The sequence below is a fragment of the Lissotriton helveticus genome, chromosome 1_1 (genome assembly GCF_964261635.1).
Source record: "Lissotriton helveticus chromosome 1_1, aLisHel1.1, whole genome shotgun sequence".
NCBI lineage: Eukaryota > Metazoa > Chordata > Amphibia > Caudata > Salamandridae > Lissotriton > Lissotriton helveticus.
Genome location: NC_136057.1, coordinates 560,311,038 through 560,332,933, shown reverse-complemented (window position 1 = coordinate 560,332,933; position 21,896 = coordinate 560,311,038). Strand labels below are relative to the sequence as shown.

General features: G+C 41.5%; 1 protein-coding gene across 11 annotated transcripts in view; it reads right to left on the bottom strand.

The window, feature by feature from the left end:
* Positions 1-21,896, bottom strand: part of PLEKHA5 (pleckstrin homology domain containing A5) — a 1,381,245-nt gene that overhangs the window by 254,471 nt on the left and 1,104,878 nt on the right. For 6 of the 11 annotated variants that reach the window (XM_078674042.1, XM_078674045.1, XM_078674039.1 and 3 more), the window contains one exon: positions 4,975-5,037. In XM_078674042.1, coding sequence (XP_078530168.1) covers positions 4,975-5,037 — 63 coding nt within the window. Of the gene's footprint in view, positions 1-4,974; positions 5,038-12,944; positions 12,972-14,945; positions 15,027-21,896 lie in introns of all 11 variants that reach the window. The other 5 variants (XM_078674034.1, XM_078674035.1, XM_078674036.1 and 2 more) reach the window with 2 other exon arrangements.

Below are 21,896 nucleotides of genomic sequence, written 5' to 3'. Positions count from 1 at the left end.
AGGGTAACCCAGACTGGAACAGCGCTATCTGGTGTGGAAAGAACAGAACTGACGTCAGTGTGCCAGAGTGGTCCTATATAGGTACCAAGCATGTCACTTTAGAAGAAAACGACACAACCTACTGGCGCACAGAGGCACTACTTAAAAATCTCCCGAATCTAGTCTGACGCCTTGAGATATTCTAAGGTAAGGAATCTGCAGCTAGAAGTCTATCAGATTTTTGCCAGCAGAGACTATGTGTAGAAGTGTTCAAATTGGGGAGAAGAGCTGACAGACCAGAATGAGTGGTGGATGCAAGACTAGAAGATCAAACAACTTGGTAAAGATCCAGGCCCTGGAGGAACAGAATACTGAATTGGAGGCCAAGCAGAAGACCTTGAAAACCACTACAGGTGGAAAAATCAGAGGAGAGCTGAAGGATGTGGGGGAGATGGCAACTAGGAGGCTGTTTGAATACTCCTTCATGCTGTCCAGGACCTTACAGATGACTTACCAATCAAACTAGACCACACACACAGTGAATCCCATGGGACATCAAAGGGATATGACACCAGACATTCTGACAATATTACACTTCTTTGAAAATAAACAATTATGCAACATGTCAGAAGGAAAGAAGTGGTGGCCTATTAGGGGAACAAAATCCAACTCTTTCACTAATGCTCTGTGATTACCCTATGAAAGGGGGGGGGGCTTCTGCCAAGGGAACGAATACTTTGCAGGCCAACCTTTCCACATTAAGTTTTGGAAAAGTGGAAGCAGAGGGCAGTCAGATTCCTCGCTGAGACATAAAGCACTTTGGGTTTAGGGGACTATGATGAACAGCAGGAGTATGGAGCCAGTGAACCCTGAAAAAGAGTTCAGGCAAATCTGGCCGACAGTGTGGTGTGGGGAGGGACCTGGGAAACTTAACACTGTAGCCCGGGTGGTAGCAACGGAAGATGTGCTACAGCATCTGAAAAACATGGGGTCACCCAAAGGACAGCCCAACTGCCATCCCAGCATATGCAGCATTAAGATTTTGCTGTATAAAAATAAACATTTTGTAGCAAAAAATTCCATTCAATTTCGCATCTTAGCAGAAAAATTTGGTGATTGCTGTCCATCAGTTTTACATCAGTTTCCTATTCTTGAGAAAGCTCAATGCGTGAATCCTCACAAACAAAGCATTCTATTGACTCAACTCCTCCCACATATTTATCATGCCTCTTTCCTTCAACATTGTACATTAAAATAAATAGTGTTATGTTGCTTGGAAAAGCAGTGCACACTACAGGATAGTGATTTACAGATTCAATACAATTTGACCAGGGACGGGGGGCACAATAGAGGTTTGAGGACAAAGAGAAAAAGATAGTGAATGTGATTAGAAATAAGAGGAAAGGAGAGGGGATGGTTTGACCATTTCTGCCAGAACTGATTTTGTGCCTAGTCCAACTTGGTCTTCGAAAAGCACAGAACAGGGCATAGTGTGTCTGTTGTTGAACAGATTATCTATTCAGGTTATCTCGGTAAGTTATACCATAACATGTACTGGGCCTCAAAGAGACAAAGAAAACATGAGTGGTGATCCTTTGTAAAACCTACGCTGGTGAAAAGGACACAAAGATCAAAAGAGATCCTACATCATGAATCAACACAGCCTTATGTCTTCATAAACCTAGAAACCTCTAAAACTTCACAAAAATCTTTACTGTACGCTCTCCTGGGGACTCTGGGTAGATGTAGGGGGTTGCTGGCTCTAGTGAAGGTACCATGACCCAGAAACTAAACAGCAAAACCGACGAACCTGAGATTGTCAGATGCTAGTAAATATCTCCATCTGGAAGAGACTGATTAATCCTTCTGCTCAGGCGTCCACAACACACACACATCAGCTATTTCTTTATGCCCAGCTCCCTTTGCAACTTAAGGGCAGGAATCCATATGTTAGACAACTTGTACATAGATTGTGCACATGGAAAGACCATAGGAGTTGGGAGGGAAGACATTGAGGGGTGGAAGATGAAGGTAAAGGGCCATCATCAGAATGGATCTGGTCCTTTGGTCTGAAACGGCAAAAGGAATAACAGAATACTTCAGGGCAAACCCCAGGTGAAGACTGGCCCCGCTACGGTATAGGACACTTCAAGACTATTAGAAATGAGGACAGCAATAGGCATGGCAGCCGAACACCTTCTAGGCAACTAAAAGAGGAGATGCTTAGAGACACGGCAATGGGGTGGCAAGGTTAAAGAGGTTCCTTGAAGACAAACTCATAGAGGAGCTAAGTGCCTTAATATTATAGGACAAACACAAGCCCTCTGGAAGAACCAACAATGTTTAGCCAAGGTAAAGGGTCAGTTAATGTCCACAGGGTGAACAGGGATGCCCAACTGCGCCTGGGTCAAGTATTCTAGGAGTAAGGAAACAAGAGGGGTTGGCTAAAAAGATACCAGCAGGCCAAAACAAAAAGCCAAATACAGAGCCCGGATAGCTCATGGGTGGATCAGGAACGAGACAAGCAAGCAGACAGATGATTTCAAGACCTAGTCCCCAAAGAGTAATAAGGTCACCCGCGCCTACTTAAAGGACTGCACATAGCTAGTTCTCACAAAGGAGCACAGAGACCCACTAGAAGGAAAGAAAATAAGGGGAGCCCAGAAAACTAACAGTCTGTACCAAGCAATATGGTTGGATAGGTACGACTATACAAAACTTTACCATAAGTACTAAGTCCGTTAGCGAACCTTTTTAAAACCTTTACACACAAGTGTCAGGCCTGACCCATACCACAGATGTGACTCTCATATGTAAGCCTTAGAAGCCACCCATAGGCATATAGAGTCTTAAATATTGATGCAAAACAATTAAATACATTTGGCTAAAAAACCGACTGCCGGGCTTGATATATCCCGACCAAGCCAGATTCATAAATCAAAGACAGGGCAGTGACAATGTCAAGTCACTGGTGCACCTGGTTCAGAAGCACAAAAGAGCAATTTCACAGCAATCTAGGTGTCCTTGGATGTGGAAAGGGCATTTGGCCTGGTAAGCTGAGGGTTACTCAATGAAGTCTTACATAAATAAAGAGTGGGGGAAAAACCACAAAAGACTTTCGGTTTAAATTAAGGCCAGCATCTGGATGTCCTTGGAGTACCAGGGAGGACTGCCTGATCTCCATCCTTCTCTTTGCCTTGATGGTGGAGTCATGACCTTAGAAACCAGAACACTAGTAGCGATCAAAGGCATACCCTTTGCCAGCGAGCACCCAGCGCTGCGCCTCTTTGAGGTAGATTTATTACTGCCCCAGACAGGATCCTGAGGGGTCATTAACTACAATACTAGAAGAACTCATCAGGTTTGAATCTGTAAAATGAATATGTGAAAGACTGTCTTCAATCTAACAGTCTCACAAAGGGTGGTTACCAATATGCAATTGTTGCCACCCATTAAATGGTAAACCCACTCGATTAGATCCCTAGGACTGAGATTATTTGGAAGTGTGGAAGACTGGAAAGAGTAAAGTTGACCCAGTCTATAAAAATAAATAACCGAAGATTTATGACTTGGGCCAAATAAAGCAACGAGTGACTATATATTGGAAGGAGGAGGAGGATGGCACCGTCCTTTGCCCTGTGGTTCACTAGGCTTTGACATGTGCTGACAATGAACAAACTGATGAGTGACATTAGTCACTCAGAATACAGATATACCAAAAGATGGGCTGAACAGAGATGTTGTTGTATAAAGCTGAAATAGCCATGCTTTTCTCCTCCTCCAACGTTGAGAGCCCTTCAATTGATTGACTAGATGCTCGGTTAAATGCCGGGGCCAACACAATAAAGACATGAAACCAGTGGCGCTAGAACTAGGTGTGGTGTGTGCAGCAGCACCCCTTTGATACTTGTAAGCGTTTCGATAGAGAAAGAAGAATACAAAAAATACGTTGAAGAGGATTAGTCTGGCAGCATTTATATACTATAAAAATAAACACTGTTAAATATCACCTAGACGTTTAGTGAGGTGACAATATTGAACATCACACCCACTCTAAAAATCGTTCTAGTACATCTGCATGGGTATAAAGACTCTGTATTCCATCTTGATCAACTGCATTCAGCCATACTGAATGTCGTTTACCTTTCTTGTTAAACTTGCTCTGTCCAAGGATTAAGATTAAACATGAATGAACAGAACCAAACTCTAGAAGTGGCCCAATTGTTTGCTAACACCACTTATTGTAAGCATACCATGACAGGGTGTACAGGTTAAGTGGAATGTCCACATTAAAGTAATTTACAGACCGATTTCAGTCAATTCCAGCAATTGAACAAAATGACAACAGCACTTTTATGCTCAGCACGTTACCGGCCAGCATACAGATTATCCTCTTACAATAATCAATGTATAAGCCACGCATCTCAGAAAGCCAATAAATAACAGTGGTGATGCACACATGTGCTCAAGAGGCACAGTTCTAATTGATGCATATGATCTGGAATTATTAAGCAGTCCCCCAAATACCCAAGGAATAACAGCAAACTACTGCTCCTCAGCTTCTGCTACATAAATACAACAGCATAAATGATGTGGTTACAAAGAAATAAAAAAACCATCGGGAAAAAAGCGAAATACTGCCACTTAAAGACCAATACAGCTTTACTTCCACGACACCGAATTATATGCATGTTAATGATATCCAAAATGTTTTCCAAAGAAATCTGCCGAAAATAAGCAAAATCATTTTCTTTATAAAATCACTCAAAATAATAACAATAGTCTAACTCGCTCTTATACATTACAGAGGTCTTCTCATTTCACAAGCTATGACAATTGTAATGCACTGACAACACCATGTCTGCTGTATTATATATACACCACACAAAGCACTTGGCTCTTTATACCATCACCGCAGAGCTCCCACCAAATCATCCGCTCGTTAAGATGCTAAAACACACTGCACCAAGAGAAAAAACACACTTCAATACGTACATCAATATCAGCTTCTTCCGGTCTGTGTTTGTACAGAGTACCTCTGCCGTCGTCCTTCGTTAGCTACAAAAGAGAAAAAAAAACAATAAGTAACTCGAAGATGTGTGTGTAAACATAGGTATAGGCACCGAATCTATTCCATGGTGAAAAACTATAGGTTCAGTCACTCCATGAGCACAATGAATAAATGTGAAAAGCAATCAAGCATTGTGCGTAGCTGTACAAATTAATCTCCAGGGTAACCACTTTTTATTTTTATTTACTTTATATCGAGTTCGCCTAAGATTGACTTACATTGTTTGATATTATGACGATATTTAGATCTTCATAATTTTGCTCAAAGCATAGCTCTTAAAATCATATACTCTTTTCAGTGTGAAATAAAAACCTACAAGGTAGCTTGAAGAGACGTAAAACTAAGATCCGTGGCTTGAATTTTCAAGCTGTTTATTCTTCCAGTTCCTCTGCGTGGATGATGGATGAATGCACCGTGTAACAAAGGGTAGACAAGAGGATTAACTGTGAGCAAGCATAAAAGAAGATTAAGAAGTAGTCATGCTTTTATGAAGCAGCTTGGTAATTCCTTCCACAAGGTGCCTTAGGAGTTGTTGGAGAAGGTGAGCTTAAAAAGGAGTATTCCATTTAAAGTACATGAAGGTACTTTAGAAAGCAAGGACACAAACACGAATTACTTGCAGCAAAATATGCTCACCCAAGCTTCGTACACGATGTTGCTAAAGGACCTTTAATTCACGGCTAAAATGGTCATACAGTTTAATACCGTTTCCCATTTTAAGATTCTGAGCCTCATTTAAGGGTTACTGGGGGAACACAGCAAGACTGACCCCTCGCCCCACACCGCAATACATTTATACATGAACTTCCATCAACCTCACACACTTTGCTATCATATGCACATACTGCGAGGAAAACCTGCTCTTCTAAACCAAAGACCCCTGCACCCTGGTACGACCAAGAGGTGAAAATGAGCACACGCACCATCCGAAGGCACGAGAACAAGTGGCACAGGTCACAGTTCCAGAAAACACCTTCCTCTAGGTGGTAAAATCTCATAATTGAAGTCCAACGAACTGGACTTCAGGAACAACTTCAATGCAGATACAATAGAAGATCAGTCTTCATAGCCACCAAACATCAAATTAATCCCCCCTTCAATTCTTTAAACCGAACATTCCGCATACAAGGGTCATATGCTGTCCCTTTTCTTTAATAAAATAATGGACAAGATCGGGAAGTTCATCAATAACTAGACATGGCATCTCAAAAACACAAACATGGGTATATTCTACTATCACTCTCTACTTGGCCACTCTCGAACTCCATCAAACCTCATCCAACACTCCATCCTCAGTGATGGAATCTTTAATTGGTGGAACACTCAAAGTGCACGTAAATATCATCAGTTCCTCCTTTGCACAAGATGTAGTCCCAAACACACTTGAAGGTGGTAATATTCTTCTTACTTTGAAAAACTCCAAACTTAACCCTAACTATCAGCCAGTTATACCTGTCAACTTCCTCTGACAGATTACTGAGAGGATAGTCGCAAACTAGCTATATAAGGAAATCAAGTCCAACATCCTCTTCCTAAACTAGTCTGGATTCAGGCCACACAGATAGATACAATTCAAGTGGTGGGCGACATCCTGCTCGTCACTACAGACAATGATAATCCACATTTCCTCATCCTCTGTAACTCTGTGCAGTCAACAGCCTAACTCTTCTCAGCTCTCTGTGTATGGGCTTCAACAGAATCTCAAAGGGTTGTCTTTCTAACAGATCAATAGAACCAAGTGAACTCATCAAGATCAAAATGCATGCTTATGATCTACAGCGTACCCCAAGGTTCAGTAGTCATGTTGAATTTCCAACTGGAATATTTGTATGGATTCCTGAGTAGCAAGAAAATATCAAAATGTAACAGTACACAGTGATCACGCTGCTGTACACGAAGAGCTTATGTGGCAGCGAAATCAACCACTGAAAAAACTGCATATCTACCCTCCAAGCCTGGATATTCAAATACATCCTTGAAATTAGACCCGTTTGAAAGCACAGTTTATCCAGATTGCAAATGACTAACAAGGTCAAGTACAAGAACAGCTCAAAGCAACAACCCATGACAAATTCATCCCCCAACTCACCAGCCATGAAATCCCTTAAATTCTACATCAACAGAAATCACTGCTTCAACTTGCAAATCAGATAGGAAACCCAGACAGCCTGCTACCTGCTTTAACTTCTCTGCTAATTCAAAGCACCCATTCCAAAACATAAGTTAAGGACTGGTAAAGAGAACCAGGCCTTTAGCACTGGCTGTAGTAATGCCATTCTCAATGGCACCCACGCAATCTACCTTGCACCACTAGCGTGTTGAGAAACTACAAACTAATCACCCGCACAACCAAGGACCTGTGCTGGCTCCCCCTGCAAACCCGGCATGCAAGCACCCTGCTGTCAGTCAAGACAAGATCCCCAGTGGTGAATGAAACATTTGGCGCTAGGACATCGCCGGCCTTGAAATAATGACACGTAATTAGAAAAAGACCAGAGGATAGTGTGTTCTTTTACTGTACCCAAAGTTTCTATAACTCCACTCCAATGCAGATCCTCCTCTTAACTACTTAGACTATTGACACCATAAGGTATAGGATCCTCCATATATAAGGATGTCTTTCTTGCCCTAACTTACTACTTTATAATTGAACAGAGTGCTCCGGGCCTCTATGGTTAGCTTCCTGCTGCATAAACATAAATATGCATACATACTCGATTAACCTGCCACGCAGAGCCACTGAACCTTTTCACACTTCTGATAAACGTGTTGGGAGTTTGTTAATGTTTCACACTTTTACAGTGTGCTGTCAGTGAATTGTTTGATGTAATATCTTTTGTACCATTTAAGCCAATCGATTAACAAAGAAAACTTTGTAAACAGCTGACAACTAAAAACTGGACAAACAGTTCACATCCTGCGTATAGGAACTACTATTTCTAGTTAACATAAATCAAATTTTTCAAATTTCTGAACACAGTATTCTCTAATTAGGAAATCAGGCAAAACACATGAAATCAGGCATTGTGTCCAATATCGAGGCTTAGTTCTCAATTATTGACAGTTAACAAAGTTATAATTCGCATTCAGTTTCATAAATTGAACATTAGTTGCAAACATTTCTTGCTCAGGTTATAACGGCACAAACACAGCCCAAGAAACTACTAACAGTCACAATTTTTAAATTAATAACGTGCACACATTTCATGCAAAACCATTGCGTGGCCATTTAAAATAAAAGCGGGTGCACTTAACCACGGTAGCAGCACTGACAATTGTAACAAAATAAAATAAGCATGAATTTGGTATATGAAAAAGCAGCAGCACTTTCACAGCACAGCTCTGTAAAATTTGATGCCGGCCTATACCAAATATGTTAATTGCATTCAAGATAAATGCACCTAAGCGTGTGTTTTATCTACAAATTTGGAGAGCATAACAGGCGAAGCTAAAGAGTAAAACTATAGGCTAGGACTTAAAACAACAGACCTACCACAGGCTACAACCGCCGATTAAATGCATTTTGCAACGTGATTTGTGATACATAAGGCCATAGATTACCTTAAAAATGTCAGGAATTATTATGTGCTAATACTTCTCAAAATTAACAGCCCAAAACATCTGGCTATAGATGAAGCCAGGACAAGCACATGATCCCATCTTGGTTTCCTTAGATGACCCGCACATGTGGAGGTCAGTAAGGAAATGCTGCAGGATAGGTTCATGTTCGAAGGACAAGCACTTTAATATTACAAGACACGTGAAGGCATGTTTCATCATAAATGAAGGACTGATTAGCAACAAACCAGACAGCGTTCTCAACAGTTTCTTTAGGTCCCACCTTACAAACAAGTAAACAAGCTGTAAGATATAACCCTTCTTCTTGCCCTTTTCCCTTTTACGCATTGAAAAAGGAAAATCCTAGGAATATACAGGAGGCCGCCTTGAGGAGGAACTTGCCAGTACATATTCACGTTATTTGGGGGCATTACGAACAATGAAATATCAGAGCACAGTTTTATTGAGTGAAATAAGAGAACATTTACTGCAAATTACGAAGTATTCACTATCATTTTTTTAGGAACTGGGAAGTACCTGTCAAGGACCCCTTATGTACTATAGAAGACAATGGAGAGGCACAATCTCACTAGATGTAGTCTCTTCACCTACTGAAGGGTTCTGGAGGCAAAGTTATTGCTCAAGTAAACGGTTTGATACCAAAGACAACACACTGAAACCATAGAATCACATGATACAATAGGACCTCTTGCGAATGTGGCTTCCACAAGCTAGAAAAGTAAAAGTCTTAAAATTGCTATTAAATAGGGCATTATGGAGGGTCTAGACTATAGGCTACCCTACTTCATTTCCAAACCTTGGCAGATCTAATTTGTATTCTGACCAGCTTTTGTTGGTACACTGATGAGACTCAGGTGACTTAAGTGGAGGAAAAAACACAAAGCAAGTTATTCTTAAAACTCCCTTTGCTTCATTGATATAACAGCCTGCTCAGCACTGTTGTCACAAGGCATAACAAGGTGAGCGTCATCTTTTGCCTTCCTGATATAAAGAGAAGGGACTCACTTGAACCTCAGTTTTCACTTCCCCTCACAGCAACTTTAACCTCTTGATTATTTGTTGTCTTCCTTTCACAATTCAACAGAATTTTGACCTGCAGATATATGAACCTGCTTGTGAATTCTAAGTAGCACTTTGTTCCATCCTCAGGGTGCTCCGATCAATGTGTGTCAACCATGTAGCAACCGTAGTAGTTTCCACACTGCTGTATAGGTTATTTATAACTGATCGCAAGATAACTGTGGAAAATAAGGGGCATGCTTGTGACTGTTGTAAAAGCAAAGACCAGTAGTAGATGCAGTAGTAGATGATGATCTTACTGGTGCATTTGGCTGAATAATACACAGACACAACTTTAATTCCTTAACTTGGCAGATATGATGAACAGTTATTTACCTCTCAGGACATAATAGAGCCTATTTCATTGGGGTATTCTGTCAGCACTAACTACATAAAACCAGGTTGTTGAGGCCTTCTATCTAAGAGTCACTTTATAACTTGTGATCCTATCTGTACACCTTCAATCATGGACTAGAAAAACAGCAACCAACATGCATGATCCCCAGCATGTCTGGTGTACAAGAAGCTGACAACAATTTATGGTACTGAAAGGCCAGATCAACCATCACAACGTTAGTTCAGCTAACATGGTTCCAAGTGACAGTCTTAAAAAATAATAATTGACCATAATAACAATACATGGGAACAATAATCTCTTCTCCCAACATCCACCCACACAAGACAAACATTAAGTGCCACAAAACGCTGTCAGCTGCCGACTATTCCTCCTCGAATCCAGAATCAAACCAGATTACTTGCAAGGTTGGACAATGTCTGCGATTGTGTCAATACTCATATTCAGACATGCATTGGCAATGCGACTAGGTCTGGCTTTAAAGGAATTTCGTATGGTAATGTCAGGCATTACAATTAAATAGCATGGGACTGGATATCAATTTGTACTGTAGAATAATATTGGATAAGGGTAACGGTGAGGTGAACCTTCATGCCAGACCTAACTATCCAGGTAGGTTAGTGACTGCCCAACTCTTATCTGTGCTGCTGCCACAGAAAGACACCATCATTTTTCTAGTTATCTAAGACACTTTCAAACTCAGGCAGCAGGATATATAAACAAATGATCACAGCTGCTTGGAGAGCAAGCACTTTTTTGTGTAAAATCAGACAACTTCTGCTCAAACAAAACATGTACTCTGGACTCCCAGCATGTGGGCAGAGCCAAAGCCCCTCTATTGTTCCTCACAGAATTGGTTGGCGAAAGTTGAGAGAACATCAAAATAACTAGTACTTGAATTTCAGCTGGCAGTTAGCCGGCCTTTCTTCTACTCTTAAACAGACTGATTTAGAAAAGGAACTACCCAATACGACTGCTACACGCAGCTTTCCCTCCTCGGCCTTTGCTTACGGATTCACGAAGGCCTTCAGCCCATCGGATGTCACATGCAGTACTTGCAGTGAAGCACATTTTTTTCAGCTAGAAGTGGTGTCCATGTAGTAAAATGGCACCAACATACAAAAATATTTATATGCGTCAATTTTTATGAAACCTTTATTTTTTTCTGAACTACATATTGATAAAAAGGTGCACTGATGACTTCCTGAGATGATTCGACTCTGTTCCATTTTGTAGGACAATACTAGACTGTTTTGCAGCAACCTTTTTTTAATAAGATGATAGACTATAATGCTCTATTTGGTTAAAGTGGACATTTACTATCTCAACGACGTATTTCCTCACAACTTGTCAGTTTTATGGTTACCATCTGTTTATTGTATTTTCAGAACAAAAATCACCACCTACAACCTACCGGCCGGTTGGAAAACATAGAGTAAGAAATTAAAGAGAGGGTATAGACTGGAGAGGAAGGAGAGAGGAAGAGAAAAAGTGGGAGCGAGAGGGCCAGCACTGTTTATTATCGTATGTCACTAATGGGCATCTTCTTGCGGTTTACGTTCCTGCCACGGGGATGTCTTAAAATCTTGGCTGTGATCTCGGGTACATCAGAGCACACGGAGATACATGGGGCATGTAAGCTTGTTAAATTCAGTGGATAATAATTCCAGTGTGGATTTCTAAGTTTTGTCAAATCGGGGGAGTCTCTGTGATATGCTGGCCATTATCTTTTCCATTCCCATCACTTGCCATAACTTACGTAGCCAATCTAACCTCGTTGGGACGTCCTTTCTACCCCACCTGGCCAGTAGCACTTGCTTAGCCGCTCCCAAAGCCAGCGTAATAGCTCGCCCTCTGCATGATCTAAGGGGATATATTAAGGCATTCAGAAGGACTAATAATATGCAACTTGGAAATCGGGGCAGGTCGGTGTCATATAACTTGTCAGTTTTAGAGGGGATAAGGTAGGAAATATGTGTTTGAACCAGATTATCGAGAATATTTGACAGGAAGCAGGTATTGGAGAAGGTTGTATGTAACTATAATGGAAAATCCACAAGAAGAAATTGATTCCGATTAATATTTTTCATTGAACCTTTTATGATGAGCTTTCTCTAAAGATGGCTTTGAATAGGGTGAGGAAACCAACCTGGTGAATGCCCTTTTACTTATAAGGAATGGGGGCACCCATGCACCTCCTCAACTCCTCCCTCCCTCTCCTTTTATTCATTCGCTACCCTTCCTTCTTTTTCTCTCACTTCCTCCTATTTTTAGAGAGGTTTCTATCCTTAAACCTCCTTTTTCTCATCAATTGTGTTATTTTTTACGTTCTGTACCTTCGCCTGTGAATTACTCCTTCCCCTGTTCTGCTCTCCTCGCCCTTCCCCTTAAGGGCGATGTAGACCTGTCCTTCGTTTTTATTTTTTTGTACTCCCATCCCTCTGCCCTCTTCTGCCTACTTATCATGGTTTCCTTGATGCCTTGTTTTTTTTAATTTGTTTTCTGTGATGTCTCCTTCTTAATTTCGTCCATTCAATATAACCTTTCCCTGAAAATCTTTCGACTATTACGTAAAAGTTATTTTGCCAACATGACTAATGTCCCAAAATGAGATTCGTCTGCCCGATTTCATTAGTCTTTTTTTTGTTTATTTCGTCATAACACCAGCTAACGCATGCCAAAGCGTGAGACATTTAGATGTGTATGCAATTCAATAGCTGCAAGGAAGTACACATTTAAAGCACACTCCTCATAGCAAAAAGACACTAAAAACTGTGGTAAGTGAAATGAGAAAGAAGATGTTATTTTGAACAAATTTTGTTACTGTACAAACATGATAGCACAATAATCTACGTGCATGCAGAGAGAACCCAAAGTAAGTAAACAAATGCAGGTACTCACAGAGAAACCTCTTGGGTGCAGAGTAACCTAAGTGAGCGCACAGAAACACAAATGCACACACAATATTTAAAGTAAATGTCTTGCATCTCAATGGCTCACAAAGTATCCCAGGTTCAATGATTGAAGCCTAAGTGTACATGCAGTACATCAAACTTCAAATGTCCATACAATGGTCAGTGCGCACCTAAGTACAAATACGTACACAGAACCAATAATTCATTAAGTAAAAGTAAGGTATATGGTTGTCAACTTCACAATAAAGAAGAGATGCATGTGCTTGCGTCACTGGGGAGAGATAGGGCTCAACAGCAAATCAGCCTGCACAATCGCCATTATAAGATACAGAAAATGAAACTAAATGAGAGCAGAGACTACCTACATATAGCCAAAGAAAACACGTGTTTAGCTTATCAACAAAACAAAGGAAATAAATTAATCCATACAAAAACACAAACTGCGCACTAAACAAGAAAGACAATAGCTAAAAGGCCCACCAGGTTAGGAAAAAATACTTTAGTATATATATATTTTTTAAATCGCATGATTGCTCCTTAAACAATTCACCCAGGACATACATTGTCCTAACAAAGCAAATACTGGTTTGTGGCGGTATCTGGCTGGCGGTACGCTGTATCACACCTAATACATCCTCTACAGAAATCCCGAAGGGCAAAATCCAACAGTTTTTTGCATTCCATAGAGGACTAGATGGACAAGATGCAAATGAATATGTTATTGCTGTTTTATCGTTTACTGAAGAAATAAAGATTTGAATATTGAATATGTTATATTAGAGTTTTCAAGTTTTCCAAGTCCATGAATGAAATCATCCAGCCCATTTTTCTTTGCACTCTGTGATTTGTAGTTAAGATTTTATAAAGATATAAAGCAAGACTACACATCCCCAATGGCAAAGCAACAAAAAAGGAACACCTGGAGTGAATCATAGTCTAGCATGGACCCGACGAACTTGTTAGTGTTGGTGCATATTCCCAGGTTGCATACTTCTAAATTCCTATTTTGTCACAGCATTCCTTAATTTAGTGGGTTGGTAGTTCCCAGAGTTCTTTCTTCTACCACAATGTGATCCTTAAATATTAATAAGAGATTAGTGCTATAAACATGTAATCGTCTCTAATTAACTATCCAATACAGTGATCTGAGTCATACTTTGTTGCCTATAGAACAACGTTCATGTCAACTGTTATTAACTTATTTTATGCAAATTATTTCAAATGATTTGACTTGCCAAAGTCAACAACTTTGATCTCCTTCCGATCTAACAGGATGCATTTGTCTCAGGTGGAGACTGTTCATATTAATATTTCACTGGGTCGCAGGGCTCCTTCACTCTGTAATCCCACCGCCTTTACTTGAATTCTGCACACTAGTTCATCAAATGTGTGTCAACACACTAGCACTAATTACGAAAGCGTGTGAGAAAAGAAAAGCCAATTTAAGACAAACTACTTTATATAAAATTTTTAACCAACTCCTCTTACGACGCCAATACCTTACTAAAACATTTCAAGTAACACAAACAATTAATCTCGGGGGAGGTGCAAGGCTAACACACCATATCAATATCCTAAAAGTAAAAGACAATCAGAGTTAATTCAATAAGAAAAGCTGTCATGCTTACACTTATGTACACATGGATTAGACGAAATAGTAATTTAGCATAAGGAAATAATTACTTGTCTGCCTTGTGAAAGATGCGTGCCAAATGATGGCGATACACAAGCTACTAAATGTCAAAATATAACGCACAAACACACAAAAAAGTGTCTGCAATACTTTGCAACAGAAAACTGCTCAGCAAAGCCATGCTGGCGGGTTAGCGGCATCCAGGGAAGCGTGAATGGTTTGTGATTATCAAAAAGAAAGACAACACATCAATGTTATGGGGAAGTCTGGGAAAGAGCAAGGGAAAAAAACACCGGTACTGAAAAACATGTTGCAGATGATCAAAGCAATGCAATTCTTTCTCCAAGACCTTACTTGCTGGTACAGTTGTGGTCTTAGCGCGGTATTCTCAATCATTGCGTGAACCATGGCGATTAAAGGTTCATTCTCTTTCATCTATTTCAAATCAGGAGGAGCATACAGCAAACATCAGTTTATGGCACGGCAAGACTTCAAAGACGACACTGCAGATACAGTCTCTACTTTAAAAGTTGCCTACTGCGGCACTCATTTGCATTATGTCCCACTTATTTTGCAAACCAAATCAGATACATACATTACTTTTCAATGCTGTTTAACATGTACTGTTGAATACAGTCAAAAAAGAAATAACCGTACAAGTACTGCAAGGCGGCATCTCGCAGAGTATTCTGAAAATCTAGCATCAATTGATTCTTAGGTGTGGTGCAGCACATGGAAACTGCTTCTGTGGATGGACAGTGCTGTGAGCGAACCAGGGCTCTTGTACTTTTTGTTGAAAAAATGAAAATTGCAAAGTTCCAAACTTCACCGATACAGTTTTTAGCTCTCTTGAGATTGTCTAGTTTGTAGGAGTTTTGGTCCCGCTTTACTACTAATCCATTATCCATTCTGAGAGACTAAGTGGCTGCCTGAACCCAGCAGGATCATGGGATTCTGCTTTACCCAGGTTTTATGCAGCCCATTTTTTTCACCAGCATAGACCCAAAACTCAAAACATTACCAAGGGCCAAATAAGCGAAGCCATTTTTTTCAATTGCAAACCCTACAATTCGCAAAAATCACAGGGTTTGTGATCGCAAAAAGCCTTTTTAATAACTACCAAACCCCTACCACAATTCTGGATATCGTTTCCGAATTTCATAAGTGGTTTACTGACACACTCAAAATCACAATTAGGAGGGGGCGTTTAAGGGGCATCCCCTCCTAATTACAAATTCAAATAAGGGGTATCAATGGTTTGTGACCACAGCTGCGGGTGCAAACCATAGGTAAGTGCTGTTTCCTCAAAGAAGATGATAACCCATTAATGAAGGGAAGCTGACCATGTTGGACAGCAGCTGTTCATCCTTGGAGGAGCAGGCAGAAGAGTACAGCTGTTCCTCTCGATGTGTTCTCAAATGGAAAACAGGTTTTTAAACAGCACAGGTTCATTTAAAGAACACCAGTTGCCTTTAAACCATCAATGATTGGAGCCAATCACAAGAGGTCACAAATAGTGACTTGGCTAATAAATATTGATTAGGTTCTTCATTAAGCAAACTCCTCTGACTGGAGATTTTGGGACACAACCTACATAGGTTGCATTGCACGATTACAAAGAGGTTGGAATGCAATTTGCAATCACAATAGCAACCTGTTTCTTTGGACAGTTGGCCACACACCTCTAGATGAAACCAGAGACCTACTAAAAGTAGTCTGGAAACGTGGCATTTCCTGGAATATAGTGACCTACAGAATTGCAGAACGCAGAAGGCCACACAGCTTTAGGGAGGTACCTGGGCTGAGCGCACAACCTTGGCCACAGTAGTCTAAGTGCTTTTAGAACTTCAACGGGTAGAGCTAAAAAGACCAATTTAGCTTTAAAATACATTGTTTAGCAGCATGGTTATAATGCCATCAGAACATGGAAGTGGGTACTACCACACATACACAGAAAGTTTGTGAAAAAATCTTGCTCATTTTGTTTTACAACCCCAATGTGGCTAAACGGTTTACAGTTTTAATAAAATAGTGAGGCAAATAACAGAAAAAACAAGAGTAATATTAAATCCAAATATTCTGTGTCTGGCTACATGGAATAAAAATACACATCTGAAATGGCACCCTGTTCAGTTGCCTAAAAAAACCAACCCTAGAATATTTTAAACTTTTCAAGTAGATCCACGTAAAACATTGTTACCTACCTTTGGTAAAGCTCTTTCTCATAGACACTTCCTTGTGAATCCTCCAGGGCATCCGCCTTGATTTGAAAACTTGCAAAAGCCCTGATATGCGGACAGGTGGTTTACTACCAGACACTGCATCTGGATGTTATCACATAGCAAACTTATAGGTTCTCAAGTGTTTTTTTGCTCCTTCAAATGAGGAGTGACTTGAGAGCTTAAGATCAAGAGTGTGCCAAATCTAACTAAAGATGAAAGTCCATTCCACAGTATGGGAAGGAGGGCAAGCGGTGAAGAATCTTCAGTTCGAATATCCACCAGAAAGAGTTACCTAAAGTGAATAACTTGTTCATCTGTTAGATATATATTTTTTTTTATTGAAGTTTTCACCTTTACAAAATATGACGACATTAAACATTTAACCTTCGCAGTCTTTGTTGTTACAAGGCCCCTAGCCTTTGGTGGCAGGCTACTAGGGTATTTAGATCTTTGTTACACATGAAATATTACATCGCTTCCTTGTTTCTATGCCTTGCAACATTTAACATAAAACATAGTGTGCGGCGAATATACAAGGTTACGGCGGTGCGACAATTAACATGGAACATGTAGGTGCTGGTATACAATCTGGGGGTGACATTCAGCTTGTTGTGGGTGGTAGGGTATGGCGCCTGTCTCACCCCCATTCTATTCAGCTCCTCTACTCTGTTTTAGCCACTCTTACTGTGGGTCCCTTGGGAAATATCAGGTATTTATCTACTACTCTTTCTTTTTGGTTCATGGGGGTTCGTAGTGACATAGGATTTTGTCGAGGGGTGACCACATCCCTCTGTTGGGATTCTTCCAAGGCGAGTTTCTTAGCGCTGTCATGTCAGCTCCTCTCAGGTAGGTCACCCAGTTCAGCCACCCTTTAAATGTGACTTTGGCAGTGTCTTTCCAATTGGAGCGATTCAAAAGGAGGTGGTGATGGACAGAGTATCTGAATTAAGCAGAACACTCCTACCCAGACAAAAGATCAGGGCTTGATCCATCACCGTTTTTTAGTAGCTCACTGCACCATCCCAGTTCGGAACCTGGCTACATGCAAATTAGTCTGACCCTGGCCCAGTGCATCATGGGAACAGGGCAGACCAAACTACCAAGCCAATTCTTTACTGGAAAGGAAACAAGCTTCCGGGGACCGGTTTCTGGCATTACAGCCGTCTTCGGCCCGGCTTGCTTGAATCCTGATGGTGCAGTGAGCAAGGGACTCATGTCTGAGCATACCCTTCCACACTTGTGGTGGCCAAAACGATTCAAAAGGGGGTGGTGATGGACAGAGTATCTGAATTAAGCAGAACACTCCTACCCAGTCAAAAGATCAGGGCTTGATCCATCACCGTTTTTTAGCTCACTGCACCATCCCAGTTCGGAACCTGGCTACATGCAAATTAGTCTGACCCTGGCCCAGTGCATCATGGGAACAGGGCAGACCAAACTACCAAGCCAATTCTTTACTGGAAAGGAAACAAGATTCCGGGGACCGGTTTCTGGCATTACAGCCATTTTCGGCCCGGCTTGCTTGAATCCTGATGGTGCAGTGAGCAAGGGACTCATGTCTGAGCATACCCTTCCACACTTGTGGTGGCCAAAAGATTCAAAAGGGGGTGGTGATGGACAGAGTATCTGAATTAAGCAGAACACTCCTACCCAGTCAAAAGATCAGGGCTTGATCCATCACCGTTTTTTAGCTCACTGCACCATCCCAGTTCGGAACCTGGCTACATGCAAATTAGTCTGACCCTGGCCCAGTGCATCATGGGAACAGGGCAGACCAAACTACCAAGCCAATTCTTTACTGGAAAGGAAACAAGCTTCCGGGGACCGGTTTCTGGCATTACAGCCGTCTTCGGCCCGGCTTGAATCCTGATGGTGCAGTGAGCAAGGGACTCATGTCTGAGCATACCCTTCCACACTTGTGGTGGCCAAAACGATTCAAAAGGGGGTGGTGATGGACAGAGTATCTGAATTAAGCAGAACACTCCTACCCAGTCAAAAGATCAGGGCTTGATCCATCACCGTTTTTTAGCTCACTGCACCATCCCAGTTCGGAACCTGGCTACATGCAAATTAGTCTGACCCTGGCCCAGTGCATCATGGGAACAGGGCAGACCAAACTACCAAGCCAATTCTTTACTGGAAAGGAAACAAGCTTCCGGGGACCGGTTTCTGGCATTACAGCCGTCTTCGGCCCGGCTTGCTTGAATCCTGATGGTGCAGTGAGCAAGGGACTCATGTCTGAGCATACCCTTCCACACTTGTGGTGACCAAAACGATTCAAAAGGGGGTGGTGATGGACAGAGTATCTGAATTAAGCAGAACACTCCTACCCAGTCAAAAGATCAGGGCTTGATACATCACCGTTTTTTAGCTCACTTTCCAATTGGAGAGCACTGATTTGGCAGCTACTGTTAATAGAAAGTCTAGGAGGTGTCTGTCTTGTTGTGTGTTCACGTTTGCCAGTGGTGAGAGTGGCAAACTCGCCTTTTAGCGTGCAACCTAGTGTCTCGTTTATGAATGCAAGTACCCTTTCCCAGAATTTTTTAACCTTAACACAATGGAAGATGAGATGTGCCAAGTCTCCTTTCTCCAAATCACAATTCCAGCAGCGGTCATTCTCCCTTAGTTCCATCGATGCCAAGCGTGCTGGAGTCCAGTAGGTCTTGTGCAGTAGCCAGAATTTTGTTTGTGCTAATGTCGGGGATATCATATTTTTCGATGGGGAGGCCCATAGGGTATGTAGGTCCTGCTCGGTGAGTGTGGTGCCCAGTTGTGATTCCCAGTACTCACTAGTTTTGTTGTTAAGCTTTGAGTATTTGGGTCGGAGAAGTTTGTATATGTGTGATACCATGTGGCCCACTTTGTTTAACTTCTCACTGTATTGAATAATCCAGGGTTTGCTTCTTGTTATCTTTGATTTTGTTAGGGCTGTTTTGATTTTGAGAAAGTTATAAAGTTCTATGTCCGGTAGGTTATGTCTTGTTCTTAGGGTGTTGAAAGTGTGGGGTTTGCCCCCGTCTTCCAGTTGGGCCGGTACCGAGAATCCTAGCCTTTTCCAGGAGACTATGTCTAGCGGTTTCCCTCTATATTTTATCTTGGCGTTACCCCATAGCGATTCCCCGTTTGAGGTTCTAATACTGTGTTCGAGTTTCTGGTCTACCTTGAGTAGCGCGTTTCTAGTGTTTTTTAGCACGGGGCTATTCAGTAGCGCTTGTTTGTTTGCGGCGAGGAGGGTTATTGGGTCCGTATTGTTTAGTATGGCCATCTCAAGTTTGAGCCATGTTGGTGTGTAAGACTGGTTCGGGAGGATCCAGTACATCCCCTGTCTAGCTATAAAAGCTGTCTGGAATGTCCTGAAATCTGCCCGTTTAGACCTCCTTGTCCCTTCTCTAGTTTTAGTAGGCTTATTCTGGGTTTCTTGTCTCGCCAAAGGAATGTATTTATCATTTGTTCTATCTTGCGGTGAAACTCGTCTAAGAGTGTGAGAGGGAGCAGGCTGGCCAGGTAATTGACCACTGGGGTGACCATCATTTTGACTGTGTCTACTCTTCCCCACCACGTGATGAATTTAGGAGACCAGGACTATAGTAGTTTTTGGATCTTTGCTAGGGTTAGTTTCTCGTTTTATTCAAGAGTGGATTTCAGGCACTTCCCGAATTGGATCTCCAGGTACTTGACAAACCCAGGTTGCCAGACTAGACCAGAGTCTCCTATTACCTCTCTGGATGTGTGTATGTTGAGTTGCATGCATTCAGACTTGTCCCTGTTTAGTTTGTATCCGGAATGGGCCGAGTATCGCGCTATGGTGGCCATAAGGGCCGTGATCAAGTTTTCTGGGTCTTCTGTTATTATGAGTATGTCGTCTGCATACGCTGCAATTTTAGCTGTCTCTTCATTGATGTTAATTCCCATTATCCTCCTAATGGTCAGGACATCTTTAATCAGGGGCTCAAGTGCCAAGAGAAATAGGGCGGTGGATAGAGGGCAACCTTGCCTTGTCCCCCGTTGTAGATTGAATTGATGTGAGGTCGTACCATTAATAGCTATCCGTGCTTTGGGCGATTTGTACATTGCCATTACTTTCCTAATGTAGCTATCTCCTAGGTTGTATGTTCGCATAGACTGTTCTAGGAAATGCCAGGACACCCTGTCGAAGGCTTTCTCTGCATCTAGCGTGATTGTTACCGCTGGTATGTTCGATTTGGGTGATTGGTCTAGGACGTGGCAAAGGAGTCTGGGACATGCGTGATTTAAGGAAGCCTACCTGTGTGTTGTTAATCAGGTGAGGTAGAACGTTGTTCAGTCTTGTGGCTAGGATTTTGGCATAAATCTTACAGTCTGTGTTGATGAGAGAGATAAGTCTGTAGTTTAGGGGGAGCTGTGCATCCTTGCCTTCCTTTGGTATGACTATTATATTTGCTTCCATCATGGATTGTGTTATCGTCCCCTCTTTCTCGCAGTGGTTAAAGACTTTTTTCATTGTTTTTTTTTTAAACTCTTTATTACTGACTGCAATGAAAGTTCACTTTTATATCAGGACATGTACACATTTCAGTCATGTTTTTTTCCCCTTTTGTATAACATATTTAATCTCCTGTTTCACAATATAGAAGTATAGTTTAACAAATTATCGTTCAGAAGGCCAAAGTGAACAGGGTAAGTTCCAAGACTTTTTTCATTGTTGGTAGTAGGTGGGTTTGGAATGTCTTATAGAAGGATGCTATGTAACCGTCTGGCCCCGGGGCTTTGTTGTCCTTAAGGGACTTGACCGCCCTTTCTATCTCCTTCGTATTTATTTCTTGCACTAGTTCTCGTGCCTCTTCGTCTGAGATCTTGGGTAGGTTCAGTTTTTCTAGGTAAGCCCCGCATCCTTCTTGGTCTAGGGTCTCGTCCCTTTTGTATAGGCCTTGATAGAAGTCTTTGAACGTGTTTAGTATGTCCTTATGTTGGGAGTGTGTGTTGTTGTTTGAGTCTGTGAAGGAGGAGATGGTGTGTTGTCTCTGCTTGTGTTTAAGATATGACGCTAGGATTTTACCGGCCTTGTTTGCCTCGCATAGATTGATTTGCTTGTATTTTTTTATCC